Source organism: Sinohyriopsis cumingii, chromosome 6, assembly GCF_028554795.1.
Source record: "Sinohyriopsis cumingii isolate HCF-2022 chromosome 6, ASM2855479v2, whole genome shotgun sequence".
Classification (NCBI taxonomy): domain Eukaryota; kingdom Metazoa; phylum Mollusca; class Bivalvia; order Unionida; family Unionidae; genus Sinohyriopsis; species Sinohyriopsis cumingii.
Genome location: NC_142966.1, coordinates 59,571,076 through 59,589,604, shown reverse-complemented (window position 1 = coordinate 59,589,604; position 18,529 = coordinate 59,571,076). Strand labels below are relative to the sequence as shown.

Genomic DNA, 18,529 nt, shown 5'->3' with positions numbered 1-18,529 from the left:
TTTGTTCATTTGATACATTTTTAATAATTCATGTAAATTTTATATCATATTATAGTTGATGTTAATAGTCATTTGTAAAAAATATGTTTATATTGCAAACCTTTGTCCCTGGTTGTGTTTTGTACTTTAAGATAATATTTGTAAACATGCTGACATTGCCTTTTGACCTCAGAAAGTTCTCAAAGTGAACTTATGACACACATTTTTTTGGTTGTGATAAACAAAATTATTCATTCCTATTTAATATCAGCTTTAATATCAGACTATATGGAATCACATTCAGATATAATTCTCTAGGAAGTACCTAAATAATTCATTGGAATTAAAGTGCTTATAAACTGGGTTAAAACTATTTTGGGATTGTTGTGAATTCATTCAAAGACATTTTAGATTATATCATTGTGATACTTCAAGACTGTTGGTACGTCAAACTATTCAAGACTATTGGTACATTAGCACATTCAATATTGGAATTCATATGGAACACTCAATACTATTAAACTTGTGATAGAACATTTAGGATTACTTAAGATTTAATTCACAATGCTTTAAGTTACTTTTAAATTTTCACATTTTAATTTAGCAAATTAAATTATTTGTTGATTTTAGAAAACTTCTTTGTTTCACTTCTTTCTGTTGCTTAGTTTATGACCATAGAGTTGTAACACAGGTAACTCTGATTTGTGTTGATCATTGGTTTCATTGTGTGACTTGCTCATAATTAGTCGGCATTTATACTACAGTGTATACAGTGCTTCAAGAAAATATTTTTCAGACTGGCCCAGTGCTCATGACTTTAAAAAAATCACAAGCTTTACCACAGTTTCTACAAGCACTGACTCCAATTTCCATGTGTCCAAAAGTGCCATATTTGTTTTTCTGTTATTTGTCACACAATGCTGCAGTTGATGTACTTCAAATATGAAAAGAAATAAACAAAATCATATTAAATTGACTTGTGTTATTATTCAGATCTCAAAATATTTAATGTAGAGCAATGTTTTCCTGTTGGTCCTGATGTCAGACATTGTCCAATTGTTCTATCAGTGCCCTCCTTATTTTCTGAATCAGCAGTGTTCATGTTCGTTAGCATCTGAAGATCATCCTGCATTATGCAGTTTCTCTTTACACTTTTGATGTTGTTCATTGGTGCCATTTAATCATACATGTCAACCCCCTGAGAGGTATAAGCATAATTATTGCTATTTTAAGTGGCACAGAAACATAATTTGGGTGTAAAAAGGTGTAATCAATATATTACCTGCCAGGATTACAGCACATATGAAAAAAAATACATTTATTTTTTTACTACTAACTGGGTTCTGTAGCTGGTTAAAAAAATTGTAACAAAGGGCAGAATCTATATGGATTAGAACCAGAATACAAACACAAAATATACTGAAAAATTATTTATGTTCAGCCCTCACTTCAACTAGTCTGCATGTGTAACTTTTGCTGAATGTGAACTGGAATCATAATGTATTACATTGCTCTCATATTCGTTTTTTTTCAAAGTTTGTAAAGCAGTGTTGATTTGTCCTTTTTTCTGATCTGACATGGTTTGAAGTTTGAAAGATCCATCTGCTCTTCCATCATATAACACCCACAACTCACACCTTCAAGCTTTTCACTAAACAAATGGCACCATTTTCTTTTAAAAATATAGACTGTTTCACTATCTAACTAGCTTATAAATAAAATGAATCTGTTTGGCAAAGTTCACTTTTGAAGAAACCCATCTGTTTTCTTGGAAAGGGTTCATATACATTTGCTCTAAATAGCAAATAAGGAAAGTGATCTTATGCTGTTCTTGCACAGCAGTCACCTTTTTAAGAATATTCTCAAATTTATATGAGCGAAATTAAAGAGATGATAATAAAATTACTAAAACAACTTTTTATTGTTTTATTTTATTTTATTTTTTAATGTAGCATAAAAGCGTAATCCATATACAGTTTAGCAGAAAACGTAATTTGTTGAAAAAGCATAATATGATTATGCTTAAAGCATATTGGTTGGCATGTACGCACTTAATGTTAACCAGTGTTGCATTAAACTATAGCGTAACCATGAGGAAGAGACAGCATGATTATTATTTATTCAACTTTAACTTGAAACTCGATGAACAATGCAATAGCAGTTAAACAAGGCCCCCAAATAATCAAAATACTCAAGTGTTTCTGCCTAAATCAGTTTTTGGTTGATCTTTCCTTCTTATTAAAGTGTGTCCAATTTTTAATCAAAAGCCATTGCAGTCCACATTTGATCCCTGTTACATATAATACCTAAAAAAATCATTTTTTGGATCTAAACTCTGCAAATTAAAACAATAAGGTAATCAGTTAGTTTGATTTAATTGATTTTTTTTCCCACAAACCTAATGGGCACTCTACTTTGAATACAGGAAAGACCCAATCTAAAATAAGAGGGTCCCTAGGCATCAGGCTATTGGATTTTTTTTTATAGTACACCGATATATGAATGATACACAGTGATCTCGGAAAAGCTAAATTACGTGTATTTGGATGCCAATATTTGATCTGGTACTCAGAAAATCACTGAGGCGGGAGTCCTCCATACGCATGTAATAGGTGTTCAGTGACTGAAAGACCCCTTGATGTACATACATGTTGCCATTATAAGAGTACATAAAAAAGAACATGATGCAATAGCTGGGCAGCAAATTCAAAGGCTTTGACTGGTGGCGGGGTGGGAAATGGGGAAATGTACTGATATTTACAGTAATTGAATTCTGAGGCAGAAAGACCCAGAGATGTACATGTGGTCATTTAAAAAAGTACATCAAATAAACAACTTTAGCTTTCGTTATTGTGTTCATTTCCAAATTTATCAGAATAAGTAGTGCACGTGACCTCAGAATCAAGACATGTTGAGACTTAGACAAAATTCCATTCATAAATTTGGATAACTATTTTGGAGTTAAACAGCAAACTTACAAAGATTGTAACAAGATTCAGAAGAGTGCTAAAGCTGCTAGAATTGATAGTTCGGATGGGACAGTAGCTAAGTGTAAGAAAGTGTGTGACGCCTAGCTTAGTGTTTGGAATAAGTCCTTACTTAGATCAACAAAATTCAGTCTCACTCTGATGACAAACAAGAGCTATTTAAGAGGTACATTGACTGACCATACTTATTTTTAAATGCCCCTCGCCTTAGCCCGGTTAACTCTTGCCCATTCACAACATACATTTTGATAGCTGATTGACCATTAACCCTTTTCCGAGTAAGGTAGCAACTATCAATTTCCTGCATAATATCCTTTGATGATAAAACATACAAACATGTGTTTTAAGATCAGAATCGGTGATCCGGATATATATTAACTGCCTCGTCATAAAATTAGTTTGAAACTAAGTGAACCAGTAGGCCTAATGGGAAATAATGGCGGACTTGGCTAGGTCTGTTATGTACCAGTTTATTAGATTGTCTGTTTTTGTAAATCATCGGGCAAATATATTCAGAAAAATATACAAATCATTGAAAGCAAAGCCTAGGTATTATTTTATTAAAAATTTAACTTTAAAATGCAAATTATGTAGGTCGAAAACATATGGGACAAAGTTATGTTGTGGAATTTGCGAGATAAGCTGTTTTCTGACTTAATACATATTTGCGAACATAGGGGAATAAACAGCAAATCAGATACTATTTAACCATTGCCTAAAACTACTACAAGTACGTAGATAACTAAATAAACCATAAATTTGCAATCCTGTCAATGGACTGTTGTAATGAAGTATATTAAAGTGAGTACATTATGAAAACCTCTCCATCTAAAAATAGATGCACTCACATCTGTATTGATTCTGTAGGAAAGAAGGGACTGCAACTTTTGATGATGGGACTCCTGTTTTTTTACCAAAATGGGAGTCCTGGACTCCTAGTTTTAAAATCATAGTGAGACCTCTGATACAGCAAAGTTGATGAGTTAGAAGTTGCAGTCAGAAAGAAAAGATCACATCACATTAAACTGTCTTTAATTTTTAGAAAATAGAATATTAGAATGACAGAATTATATTTCTCCTGCATATCAATAAAGGTAAACCCTCTAAAGCTGACAATTCAGATTTGGATCTCCTTTAAATGCATCTTTTGTAAATGCCTCAGAATTAAAAGTAGTTAAAAATTGTGCCTATGTTAGAATAATTACAATAAATAGTTCCATAGTGTTGAAAAATACTTATCCTTCTGATAAACTGGGAGACTAAAAGATTTCATAATTGATCCTGACTGAAATTTTATTGTTATTACTATCACAGACTTCATTTTTTACAGGCGTAACTATGGCAACCACAGCATCATATCTCCAGTTAAGAACCAGAAGAAGTGTGGAGCATGTTGGTAAGCTAAATTACACAGAAAATCAGTATGATACTAGAATTCTTTAATTTTCTTTTGAAAAATAAGGTTTTTAAATTAATTTTGAATCATGTATATGATACTCTTTGCATCATTGGAAAACATTATTTCAGAAGAGGTACCAATGTATGGGGAAAAAAGTATTCTTTCAAAGAGTTAACAACCTTATTCAGATTTTAGATGTCCAAATGACACTTCCAGAATGAATACAAATTTTTAAAATTGTTTGTGAATGGAGTGAAATTGTTTCAAGAAAACAAACATTGCCAGTAATATATTTAGAACCTTCAGAGAACAGTAGATATACAGGACATAATTTACATGGTAATGTAGACATCAAGAAAAAGAAACCAAGTGCTGATAGAAATAATATATTTAATAATGTAATAATTTGCAGTTAATGTAAGTATTTCATGAAATGAGCAATTTCATTAGTAACTATTGCATGAAATCAGCATGTTCTTTGCTTAGTATTGCATGAAATGAGCAATTTCATTGGTAATTATTGTATGAAATGAGCAATTTCATTGGTAATTATTGTATGACATGAACTATTTCATTGGTAATTATTTTGTGAAATGAGCCATTTCATTGGTACCATTTATTGGATGAAATTAGCAATATCATTGATAAAAATCATTTATAGTGACCACAGTCACTTGTACAAAGTGATTGAAAAACTTCTTTTCTACATTACCAGAATTAAAGTAACTTGACCAAGGATATAAAGTAAGAAAACAAATTGTGATGGACTTAATATTTTGTAACTAGAACCCTCCCCCCCCCCCCATTGAATTGGTTGCCTTGAACAACATTTAGATTAACCTTAAAAGTGATGTGGTATTGTAAATCCCCATGCCTCCCAGCCTGATTATTCTGTCGATCCAACTTGATGATTTGAAGTTGCGATTATGTCATTGAGGAAATTGGAGTAGCTTGTGAATGTATCTGATTCCCAGACAAAGAATATTCTAACATGGTAAAGTCTTAATAGTAAGAAAAAAATGGAAAACTGAAATGAAATAAAGAGAGAGTTAAAGAAAAATCAGATTATTTTGGGAATTATAAAAATTTATTTTTATATGCTTATTACTGAATCACAAAGGTTATTGTTCCTTGACCTCCCAACCCTTCTTTCAGGACCAGTAATTGCTGTATCATTTTGCAATTGATAGTTTGCACGACATGATTAACACATAGCTTGTATGCCATGATTAAGACAGAAAATATAACATGAACCTGTTAAATAAAAGTCACAAGTCAGTGGATGTAAATGAGGATTATTCTAATTCATTGTCAGACCACACCAGTGGCCTAGTGGTTAGATCATCTGCTTTGGATGCAGAAGGTCATAGGTTCTAACCCGTTGAGTCATACCAAAGACTTATAAAAATGGTGCTAATGGCTGCCTTGCTAGGCTCTCAGCTTTAAGAAGTTACTGTTAGGACTGGTCGGCCTGGTGTCAGGATGGGTTGGACATGATGCTACATGTTTGTGGCATGATGCCCCAGTGCTAGACATCACTATAAACTGCCACACTGCAGATATTGTAGTGATATGAGGGAAAAATTGTTGAAGTTACGTTTAGAATCCAAAACTAATCCATCATCACAAGATACTCTAGGATTATTCTAATTGATTGTTCAGCATTTGCAAGGCATCTCATTTACATACACATCAGATAATTTCAGAACTGTTCAGATTAGGAAACTTTCAATAAAACTACAGTTCGGACTAAATGAAGGAATTTTCTGATTCCAGAGGGAAAGTTTGATTTTTGTTGAAACAAATGGGATAATTGTGGCTGTTATGTGGCGGTGGTGCTGTTTTTGGAGTATTTTAGAGACACTTTAACATTTGAGCTAAATGGATTTATTAGGTGGTGTTCTTGATGCATAGATCTTGTATCACTTCCACATTTTAAGAAACTTTTGAATTTGAACTAAAACTATTTATTCCACTGTGTGGTAGGGCATTTTGAATTTGAATTAAAACTATTTATTCCACTATGTTAGGGCATTTTTAATTTGAACTAAAAGTATTTATTCCACTATGGTAGGGCATTTTGAATTTGAACTAAAACTATATATTCCACTATGTTAGGGCATTTTGAATTTGAATTAAAACTATTTATTCCACTGTGTGGTAGGGCATTTTGAATTTGAACTAAAACTCTTTATTCTACCATGGTAGGGCATTCAGTGCTGTGGAGACTGTGGAGAGCATGTATGCTAAGTTGACAGAAGAACCACCCCTAGATCTCAGTGTACAGCAAGTCATCGACTGTGCTTCCAACAACAATGGCTGTGATGGAGGCGATACCTGCAGGGCACTTTATTGGATGAAAACTGTATGTACCATTAAAAAAATTCAAAGAAATGGTTATTCATTTTTTAAAGTTAAACTTAATATCTTAAATGAATAGTAAAACCTTTACAATTTATACCATGGTTCAGATATTGATGCATGATGGTCTTTGAGGTAGAGAGGCGAGAATTCAGAAGAAGCCATGGTTCAGATGTTGATATGAGATGGTTTTTGAGATGGAAATTGGAAAATTCAGAAGAAACCTTGGTCCAGATGTTGATCAGAGGAAAGTGGTAGTCATGAATTGAGAATTGCCTATCATTATATGTGCTGGGACTAAAAATGCACAAAAAGTATATGTGTGTTTTGTGGGTTTTAATGTAGCTTTAACATTTTGAGTCATATCGCTATGATGCCTGCAGTGCGACAGTTTTAGTGACGTCTAGCTCCGGGGCATCATGCTGCAGACATGTGGCTTGATGTCCCACCCAGTCGCATTATCCAGATACCAGGCCGACCAGTCCTAACACTAATCTCTTAATCCTGAGCATCAAGTAAGGCAGCTGCTAGTACTATTTTTATAAGCCTTTATTATGACTTGGCCAGGGTTTGAACCTGTGACCTCCATGATCCAAATTGAATGCTCTAACCCCTTAGGCCACCAGAATGGTCTGCACAGTATGTGTGTTGCTGCTTTTTCTCATTATTGAATCAGAAGAGACCTTTTTGATCATATCTTGTCATTTCTTATGTCACATTTGATTTAGCAATATTTATATTTACAAATAGATTTAATTCCAATTAATCTCTTTGAAATAAAATTATCAAGTATTTATTACATTACTATCACAGACTTCTTCATTTAAAGTTAGTGTAATGTTGAGAGATTTGTATTGTTATGAGTTAGTTGTTGTTGTTGTTGTTGTAGGGTTTAACGCCATTTTTCAGCACGCGATAGGCTATACATGGCGGCCAGTATTAATGGTGGAGGAAGAACCCAGGAAAACCCCGGAAAGAACCACCGACCCACGAGAAGCTACTGGCAAGCTTTCTCACATACCCACATTAGCCAAATCCGAGATTCAAACCACCGCAGACAGAGGTGAGATGGCAGTGATCCGTAACGGAGAGCGCTTTAGACCACTTGGCCACTCGGGGCCCTGTTATGAGTTAGTACAGTTAGAATAAATTGATATTAACTGTATATTGCACAGATTACATAAAAGCAAATTTTTAATGTTAGACATATTTGCTGAGCTTTGATTTCACTTTGAATTGTAATTTTCATTGTAACTTACAGGATTAATACATGAAATGTTTCTTATTGTATAAATAATGGGATAATTTTGAATTGCCATAAACTGGAATTTGTAAAAGATAGATTGATTTACTCAATCAGCGTTCTGTTGAATAGAATACTGAGGAGTGTTAAAGGTAAGATGAAGTTGTGTCTAATTGGAAATATATGGCTTACAGAACTATTGACGGCTTTATTGTTCGTGTCAGATAGGACAACTAAGTCAACAGTGTCATTTTGGCAGACTTTACAGAAGTGTGGGCAGATCAGATTTTAAAGTTTTTTTTTCTTCAGATGCAGACTTTACATTGTGCTTTCAGATGCCCTATATTTTTGGGATACTGTAAATTTTTCATCTGAATAACTTTGGTGCACCACAAGTTTCTGAACAGTATTGGTGATGAATGTTTTTACCCCAATTTTTGTATGCATAGTAAGATTAGTTTCTATGGTAGTTCAATCTGACCCCCCCCCCCTTTGTATCATTCTTGAAGTATCCATAATTACATATTTCAGTAATGAAGAGTTTGACGATGTTCACTGCCTACAAAAAAAAAAATCACCATTTCATTTAAAAAATCACCAACAAGATTTTTCATGTGTATCTGCTGAATTTTTTATATAAAATAAATAACGATTTCAATGCCAGTGCTTTGGATTATTGGTAAGCTTTATTTCTTTTTAAAACGGAGTCTAATTTTTATTGCTGTTTAATATGAAACTGGTCTATTATCACTTTGATATCCAATGGTGCACTTTGAAATGTTAATTTTGCCAACAGTAAATGTACTGTATATAAAGCATCAGAATCTTATTGGCAACCAGTGTGCATTGACCCAGATTGCAATGCAGATAAATTTATTTTATGTTACACTACAGTCTTGCAGGAGACCAGTTGAAAAGTCTCTTGAAAGTAGTGATAAATGAGCAAAATCTGATAAAAGGGAAAGATTGGACAATGTTAATAAACCAGACTGCAGGTGCTGTTTCCTTTCATTAGGACAATGTTAATAAACCAGACTCCAGGTGCTGTTTCCTTTCATTAGGACAATGTTAATAAACCAGACTCCGGGTGCTGTTTCCTTTCATTAGGACAATGTTAATAAACCAGACTCCGGGTGCTGTTTCCTTTCATTAGGACAATGTTAATAAACCAGACTCCAGGTGCTGTGTCCTTTCATTAAGACAATGTTGATAAACCAGACTCCAGGTGCTGTGTCCTTTCATTAGGACAATGTTAATAAACCAGACACCAGGTGCTGTTTTCTTTCATTAGGACAATGTTAATAAACCAGACTCCAGGTGCTGTTTCCTTTCATTAGGACAATGTTAATAAACCAGACTTTAGGTGCTGTGTACTTTCATTAGGACAATGTTAATAAACCAGACTCCATGTGCTGTGTACTTTCATTAGGACAATGTTAATAAACCAGACTCCAGGTGCTGTGTCCTTTCATTAGGACAATGTTAATAAACCAGACTCCAGGTGCTGTTTCCTTTCATTAGGACAATGTTAATAAACCAGACTCCAGGTGCTGTGTCCTTTCATTAGGACAATGTTAATAAACCAGACTCCATGTGCTGTGTCCTTTCATTAGGACAATGTTAATAAACCAGACTCCAGGTGCTGTTTCCTTTCATTGGGACAATGTTAATAAACCAGACTCCAGGTGCTGTTTCCTTTCATTAGGACAATGTTAATAAACCAGACTCCAGGTGCTGTGTCCTTTCATTAGGACAATGTTAATAAGACTCCAGGTGATGTTACCTTTCATTAGGACAATGTTAATAAACCAGACTCCAGGTACTGTTTCCTTTCATTAGGACAATGTTAATAAACCAGACTCCAGGTGCTGTGTCCTTTGATTAGGACAATGTTAATAAACCAGACTCAGATGTGCTGAAGGTAGGATCTAATAACAAATTACTGTCAGAACCTCATTTGAAGGATCTAGCAACAAATTAATGTCAGAAGCCCTATTTGAATGCAGGATATAACAAAAGATTACCTTCAACACCCACATTTGAAGGATCTAGCAACAGATTACTGTAAAATCCCCATTTGAAGGTAGGGACAAGCAACAGATTACTGTCAAAACCCCATTTGAAGGTAGGATCTAGCAACAAATTACTGTCAAAACCCCATTTGAAAGGAGGATCTAGCAACAGGTTACTGTCAGAACCTCATTTGATGGTAGGATCTAGCAACAAATTACTGTCAAAAGCCCCATTTGAAGATAGGATCTAGCAACAGATTACTGTCAAAACCCCATTTGAAGGTAGGATCTAGCTACAAGTTACTGTCAAAACCATATTTGATGGTAAGATTTATCAACAAATTACTGTCAAAAACCCCATTTTAAGGTAGAACATGGCAGTTTGTATGTAGATGATAAATACTTATTGCATGATGAATATAATGTTAGGTTGCTGATGTATGGTGTACTGTCTGAGCCACTTTGTTATGACTGATAATGTATGGTGTACTGTCTGAGCCACTTTGTTATGACTACAGATGTATGGTGTACTGTCTGAGCCACTTTGTTATGACTGATAATGTATGGTGTACTGTCTGAGCCACTTTGTTATGACTGATAATGTATGGTGTACTGTCTGAGCCACTTTGTTATGACTACAGATGTATGGTGTACTGTCTGAGCCACTTTGTTATGACTACAGATGTATGGTGTACTGTCTGAGCCACTTTGTTATGACTGATAATGTATGGTGTACTGTCTGAGCCACTTTGTTATGACTACAGATGTATGGTGTACTGTCTGAGCCACTTTGTTATGACTGATAATGTATGGTGTACTGTCTGAGCCACTTTGTTATGACTGATAATGTATGGTGTATTGTCTGAGCCACTTTGTTATGACTACAGATGTATGGTGTACTGTCTGAGCCACTTTGTTATGACTACAGATGTATGGTGTACTGTCTGAGCCACTTTGTTATGACTGATAATGTATGGTGTACTGTCTGAGCCACTTTGTTATGACTACAGATGTATGGTGTACTGTCTGAGCCACTTTGTTATGACTGATAATGTATGGTGTACTGTCTGAGCCACTTTGTTATGACTGATAATGTATGGTGTACTGTCTGAGCCACTTTGTTATGACTACAGATGTATGGTGTACTGTCTGAGCCACTTTGTTATGACTGATAATGTATGGTGTACTGTCTGAGCCACTTTGTTATGACTGCTGATGTATGGTGTACTGTCTGAGCCACTTTGTTATGACTGATAATGTATGGTGTACTGTCTGAGCCACTTTGTTATGACTGATGTATGGTGTTCTGTCTGAGCCACTTTGTTATGACTGATAATGTATGGTGTACTGTCTGAGCCACTTTGTTATGACTGATAATGTATGGTGTATTGTCTGAGCCACTTTGTTATGACTACAGATGTATGGTGTACTGTCTGAGCCACTTTGTTATGACTACAGATGTATGGTGTACTGTCTGAGCCACTTTGTTATGACTGATAATGTATGGTGTACTGTCTGAGCCACTTTGTTATGACTACAGATGTATGGTGTACTGTCTGAGCCACTTTGTTATGACTACAGATGTATGGTGTACTGTCTGAGCCACTTTGTTATGACTGATAATGTATGGTGTACTGTCTGAGCCACTTTGTTATGACTACAGATGTATGGTGTACTGTCTGAGCCACTTTGTTATGACTGATAATGTATGGTGTACTGTCTGAGCCACTTTGTTATGACTACAGATGTATGGTGTACTGTCTGAGCCACTTTGTTATGACTGATAATGTATGGTGTACTGTCTGAGCCACTTTGTTATGACTGCTGATGTATGGTGTACTGTCTGAGCCACTTTGTTATGACTGATAATGTATGGTGTACTGTCTGAGCCACTTTGTTATGACTGATGTATGGTGTTCTGTCTGAGCCACTTTGTTATGACTGATAATGTATGGTGTACTGTCTGAGCCACTTTGTTATGACTGATAATATATGGTGTACTGTCTGAGCCACTTTGTCATGACTGATAATGTATGGTGTACTGTCTGAGCCACTTTGTTATGACTGCTGATGTATGGTGTACTGTCTGAGCCACTTTGTTATGACTGCTGATGTATGGTGTACTGTCTCAGCCACTTTGTTATGACTGCTGATGTATGGTGTACTGTCTCAGCCACTTTGGTATGGCTGGGTGAAGGAATAATAATCCTTATTTTTTTCTGCTATTGCAGGCTAAGCCCCAGATGGTTGTAGATGCTGAATATCCCCTGACAGACCAGTCCAACTTTTGTAAAATGCAGCCATCAGGATTTGTGGGGATTGTAGTCACTAATTTCACATGTGACCGGTTAGTATCCACCAGATTATTCCAGCAAAGATGTTTTAGTTTCTTCATGTTTGATATTTATAAGTTTTGTATGCTTTTTAACTTTTTATATGTTATAGTGTCTATCCATCCATACAATTGTTCATTCATCCATTCATCAGTCTGTCTGTACCCTTACTAGTTTCTGTGCAGTAACATTTGTTTACATCATCTGTGTTCATCAGACGTTGTAGATGGCTTGCACTGGGGGTGAGGAAGAAACAAATATATTTTGAGGTTAACCCGTTCCACTTCAGTCGTCCCAGTCACTGTATGTCATACTTGACCTATTTTTTGTCCTAACCCGATTAAACTTACATATTAGTCTGATGTAGTAACAAGCTTGATATTTTTGGCAGGAATAGAGTGCAGCAGTTTTTTTTATTGTCCATTGCCATGGCAGCAAAAATATATTAGATAAATTTCAGATTTATTTTGTCATAGTACATAACAAAGATGTTTTAATAAGCTTTCAAACAACAAATGTTTTAAATTGAAACAATGATATCAGCATAAAAAGCAGATAATTTGGTGTTTTCAGGCGATTATTTTGTTATTGTATAAAATACTGGTTGCAGTGATAATCAAGAATATCTAAAAGTCTTATGTTGAGAAAAAAGAAACTTTATTTATTTTCATTAATTAAATTGTACATTTTTTCAGAGTGTCAGTTACACACATATTTATCTTAACATGTCACCTTTCACTTATGCTTTCTAGCTTCATGAGAAGAGTCCATAGTTAGGATTACAAATTGTTTTAATATTTGTCTGTGTAATTGTAATAACATTGTATTAGATATTGTTTTCTTCACTGATATTTTGTATTTTCACAAATGTGAGGTATATAAAAAAAAAACAATCTTGATTTTGAGAGTGCTTCTCAAAGTCAGTAACAAAACATTGTCCCATACATTTCTGACTTAAACAGTATTTATTTTTGGCTAAATCATCAATCACATACTATTTAGACTTTGCTACAAATTTTTTTATTTTCCTGAATTTATGTGGCTAATGAATTATGAAAACAGACTACAGTTCTTAGACACATCAATGCCTGCCATTATTACACCTTGATAAGACTTACTTCTGTTTTAAACTGATTTTATGAGGAAAGTAATACAAGCTTGGTAGTTAAAACCTTCAAAGAAATATATTTGGAATGTGCTTTCACTGATTCTGTTGGCGGCTCCGGTGGCCTAGTGGTTAGAGCATCCGCTTCTTATGTGGGAGGTCATGGGTTCAATCCCCGGCCGAGTCATACCCAAAGACTTACAAAATTGGTACTAACAGCTGCCTCACTTTGCACTCAGCATTAAGAGGTTAGTGTTAGGACTGGTTGGCCTGGTGTCAGGATAATGTGACTGGGTGGGACATCATGCTACATGTCTGTGGCATGATGCCCCAATGCTAGACATCACTATAAACTGCCACACTGCAGACATCATAGCTATATGACTGAATTTTTTTTAAAGCTACGTTAAAAATCCAAATCACACACACACTGATTCTGCTCTTAAAACACATATTGTTCTTTACATTATTGCTGTTCTAAGTTTTGAAAGAAAATTTGATATGTTTTCATCTTGAATTGATAACAGATGATAACTTGTGGAAATCTTGTAGTAATAACACGTGATAACTTGTGGGGGAAAGAGGTAAGTGTGTAAAGGTCAACATCACTGAGACAGAAAGAACAAAAATAGTTTCTACACAATAACATTAGTTCTACATCACAGACGTTGACAGGACTTTATGCATTGCTTTCAGCTGGGTTAAAGAAGAAGCTTACAGATTTGAGGGTCAAAAGGTCAAAGGTCAAGATCAATGGGCTTGAAAGAAGATAAATGGTTTCAGCACAATAACATCAGTTCTACATCTCAGACGTGAACTAACTTTTGTGGATAACTTGAACTTGGAGTAATTTTACAGATTAAGCCTAATTATTTTGGGGTCAAAAAAGTCTAAGATCAAGATCACTGTCTGAAAAGTGCAAAATAGTTTCTGCACAAGTTCTCAAGCATATACTGTCACGAATTTTTGAATGGCTTAAACATCGAATAAGTAAAAAAGCCTATTAATGAGGGAGCCACAGCAATAGGTCAAAGGTCAAGATCACTGTCACTGAAAGAAGAAAAATGTTTTTGTATCGTAACTTTAGTTCCAGACTACATACATTGACCAAATTTTGTGGATAGCTTGCACTTAGGGTTAGAAAGAAACCTTTAGATCTTGGGGTCTAAGATCAAGGTCATTGTAAGTTTGATCAGAGAATAAACAAATATTTATATACAGTACATTTAATTCAAGACTGCATACCATGATCAAATGTCAATCTTATCAGCACCTGTTCCACAGTAATCTCCAGAGTCAAATATGCCCTGCTGGTGGCTATATAGTGGACAAGTTGACAGGGGGTGGGTGTTTGTTTTACTGCTTATTGTATTCTTGTTTGATTCTGGTTTACAAATTAATCTCAGGATAAAAGCAGGAAAGCAAATGAGTGATATATAGCAGAACTTACTATAAAGCACCTGACTTTAAGGCATAATCTGCATGATAAGAGATACCATTGTACTGATTGAACTATATATTTTTTTATAATGAATCACAGTATGTGAGATTACTGGATGCGCAGTACACTTTTATATATCCCCTAAACAATACTATATCTTTTTTAACAAAAGTCTATAACATGTTCATTTTCCAAAGTTTAGCCATTGGTACACATACAAGACTAGTGGTGTAGATGTATCTTTTGTTAATAGCTTTTCTTCAGTTTCAGTATTTTGTATGTTTTTGTCTGATTGTCCACCCATTGATTGATCACACTTTTTTTCTGGAGCATAATTTAAAATGTATTTAAGATATTTCTGTGAAACGTTGTGCACATGTTAGGCTAATGGTGTAGATGTGCTTTATGCTCTTTAGTTTTTTAAAACTATTTTTAATGTTTTTATCCATTTCCATGTTTCATGATTCATCCATCATTTACACATTCCATGTTTCATGATTCATCCATCATTTACACATTCCATGTTTCATCATTCATCTATCATTTACACATTCCATGTTTCATCATTCATCCATCATTTACACATTCCATGTTTCATCATTCATCCATCATTTACATGTTCAGTTTTGGAGCATTACTCCAAGGCTATTCAGGGTATCTATGCATCTTGGAACACAATTGATTAGTGGTCTAGCTGATTTTAGTTGTTGAGGCTCTTCAGAATTCTTCATTTTCAATATTTGTATCCTATTCTCCATTTGTCCGTTTATCCATCCATCCACTATTCACAGTTTTGTTTCAGAAGCAAAACAAAGATGTCTGTCATTTCATGCTATGTAAATATGAACTTCTTTTGGATATGAAATCTTTAACAAATCCTTCTGTCCCCTAACAAACATTTTGATGGGGTGGGTGATACAACTGACTCTGATGGCATATTTTTTAATGACCTCTCTTAACTTGTTCCCATTCTGCATAAAAGCAGTAACTGATTAATTGACATTTCGGATAAAGAGAAGATGCAGTCTTTTAAGAGTCTGTATTTTTGACCTTCAAGAAAAATCATGGACAGAGTACTGTCCATACTTGCTTATAAGACAAACCCAATTGCAGACTGCGCAGATCAAGTTCTGCCATTACATAATGTGCTGGCAGATCTAGGCCTGTGCTTGGAGTAATCAGTATAGCAAACAACATAGACCCTGATCAGCCAGTGCATTATGCTACAACAAATTAGGATCTTTGTTGTTTGCAGTTTGATTTGACTTACAAGTGAGTATATACTCTGTGTAGTGAAAGTTTGATGTAACTTGAATGGTAGGTAGTGTCTGAAGCTTTGCAGATTTGAAACAGTATATGTAGAATATTATAAGCTGCAAGGGTTTCTGACTGATCTCTTGTTTGAACCAGTACACAAAAAAATGCAGTTACATATTGATGGGTGTTTAGATTTGCTAACAGACTGTTGACATTTAAGTGATAGTTGATTGACCATCACTCTACTAGTTCAAGAGGTCCATTCTCATTCAATATGTCCATTCCTAATTTCTCTTTCATTTATATGTTTGTTATGACAGCTATGTTGGCAGTGAAGATGGGATGCTTCAGTTACTGGCCACAGTTGGCCCTCTTACTGTCTCTGTTGATGCCACAACCTGGCAGAACTATCAGGGTGGTATTATCCAATGGCACTGCTACAACTATAACAACCATGCTGTACAAATTGTAGGCTATGACATCTCAGGTAAGCAGAAGTACTAGCAGTATGTGAATGGAGATTAGTTTGCTCTCAAAAAGTGCATGAAAAGTGCTCAGTGCAAGAAAGATTTGAGAAAAAAAAATATTTAGCTTCTTTACTGTACAGAATAGAAAGTCTTTGTAGACAGTTGAATATGTATTGAGTTTAACAAATAGCAATGTTTATAACATGTCACTTTACTGTGTCCTCATTTATTGTAGCCCTTGTAAGGTTTTTGTTCTTTTTTTACACGAAAATTGGGAGTGTGTTCTTGATGTATTAATTTTGTATTGACTTTTGACAAGATACGTATTGTTTTCAGTCTATGGTAGTTTCCCAGATTAGTTTAGTTCATCTTTAATTTATATTTTCTGAAATGGATTTGAAACTTCTCTACTGCTAGCCAATCATATTACAGAGATTCATTCCTATCATTGCCTGCCATTGATTCTGCACCAGCCAATCAAAAGCAGAGCTTTATTGGCCAACATAATTTTGGCAGCTGGCTATACAAGCTGGTGATTTATTCATTCCAGTTGTAGCTGTAGAGGAGGAAACATTGAGAGACTATATGTGTTTTAGTATAATTGCTATAAATTATATTATTAGTTAATTGAACAACCCAGTGGACAACATATACTGTCATTCTACAATGGTGTTTACATGTTTTTCTTTTGGAGTCATACTTGGATATTTTATGATACTAAAAGAAATAATATGAACCAAGTGAAAAATAACAGTTACATGTTTCTGATGACCAGTTGAGAATCTTGGTGAGATGAGAAGATAAACAACTTGAATTTGAATAAAGTGAAGCAACCAGAGGCTGGCTGAAAAGGCAAACACAGTCAAGGAAATAAAGAACGATATAAAAGGAGTACAACAAAATGATGTTTTAAAAACAGTTTAGACTGCAGAATTCTGTTTGAATATAGAAATAGGATACATGCCAAGACCATGACAATGCTGTTATATGTTCAACATCATTCTGCTGATGTGGAAGCATTGATCCAGTATCCACTGTACATCTTTCTGCATTCTACTGATGTGGAAGCATTAATCCAGTATCCACTGTACATCTGTCTGCATTCTACTGATGTGGAAGCATTAATCCGACATTTGTCTGCATTCTACTGATGTGGAAGCATTGATCCAGTATCCACTGTACATCTTTCTGCAGACCTAATTTCATGAGTAGCAGAGCCTCATCATTGGAGACTGGGTCTAGTTCTGATACTCCAATTGGTGACACATCAGTAGCTGCAGATCCTGATTCTTATTTCTATGATTCAGACTGGTCATCAGTGACAGCGACAGATTCTGATTCTTATTTCTATGATTCAGACTGGTCATCAGTGACAGCGACAGATTCTGATTCTTATTTCTATGATTCAGACTGGTCATCAGTGACAGTGACAGATTCTGATGCCCAGCCTGTACATGAGCTATAGATGGACCTGGATCAACTGGACAGTAAGCATAATTGACATTGTCAGTAAACAGTGGCCTTGTTATGCAGAATTGAAAACAATGTAATTAATTTGACATATGATATATATGTCTTGTTTTGTATTCATTTTTATTTCACATGTTTCCTTATATAAATAACCTTACTAAGGGCTGACATTCTTGTCTGCCTGCATTTACCATTGAGTCATTGGCTTCATTTTGTCTGCCTGCATTTCCCACTGAGTCATTGACTTCATTTTGTCTGCCTTCATTTCCCATTGAGACATTGACTACATTTTGTCAACTTGTGTGATGAAATGCAGGACCAGTTGATTATGGACACTGTTATAAGCATTTTCAGATTACTGGTCCTGTGGGCTTGCAGACTTTTTTGTGTAAGTTACACACAATGATGGGGACCTCAATACTTTCCAAGCTATAACTAAGGGGTTTACTCCCATAGTGGGTAAGAATGGATGTTG

At 35.0% G+C, this 18,529-nt stretch overlaps 1 protein-coding gene across 4 annotated transcripts in view; it reads left to right on the top strand.

Moving 5' to 3' along the window:
* Positions 1 to 18,529, top strand: part of LOC149797038 (cathepsin O-like) — a 42,669-nt gene that overhangs the window by 11,537 nt on the left and 12,603 nt on the right. For 2 of the 4 annotated variants that reach the window (XM_089961699.1, XM_089961700.1), the window contains exons 4-8: positions 4,297 to 4,362; positions 6,574 to 6,730; positions 12,213 to 12,328; positions 16,438 to 16,604; positions 17,994 to 18,071. In XM_089961699.1, the coding sequence (XP_089817825.1) occupies positions 4,297 to 4,362; positions 6,574 to 6,730; positions 12,213 to 12,328; positions 16,438 to 16,604; positions 17,994 to 18,049 (562 nt within the window). In that variant the 3' untranslated portion in view covers positions 18,050 to 18,071. The remainder of the gene's footprint in view (positions 1 to 4,296; positions 4,363 to 6,573; positions 6,731 to 12,212; positions 12,329 to 16,437; positions 16,605 to 17,993; positions 18,072 to 18,529) is intronic. The other 2 variants (XR_016421763.1, XM_089961698.1) reach the window with 1 other exon arrangement.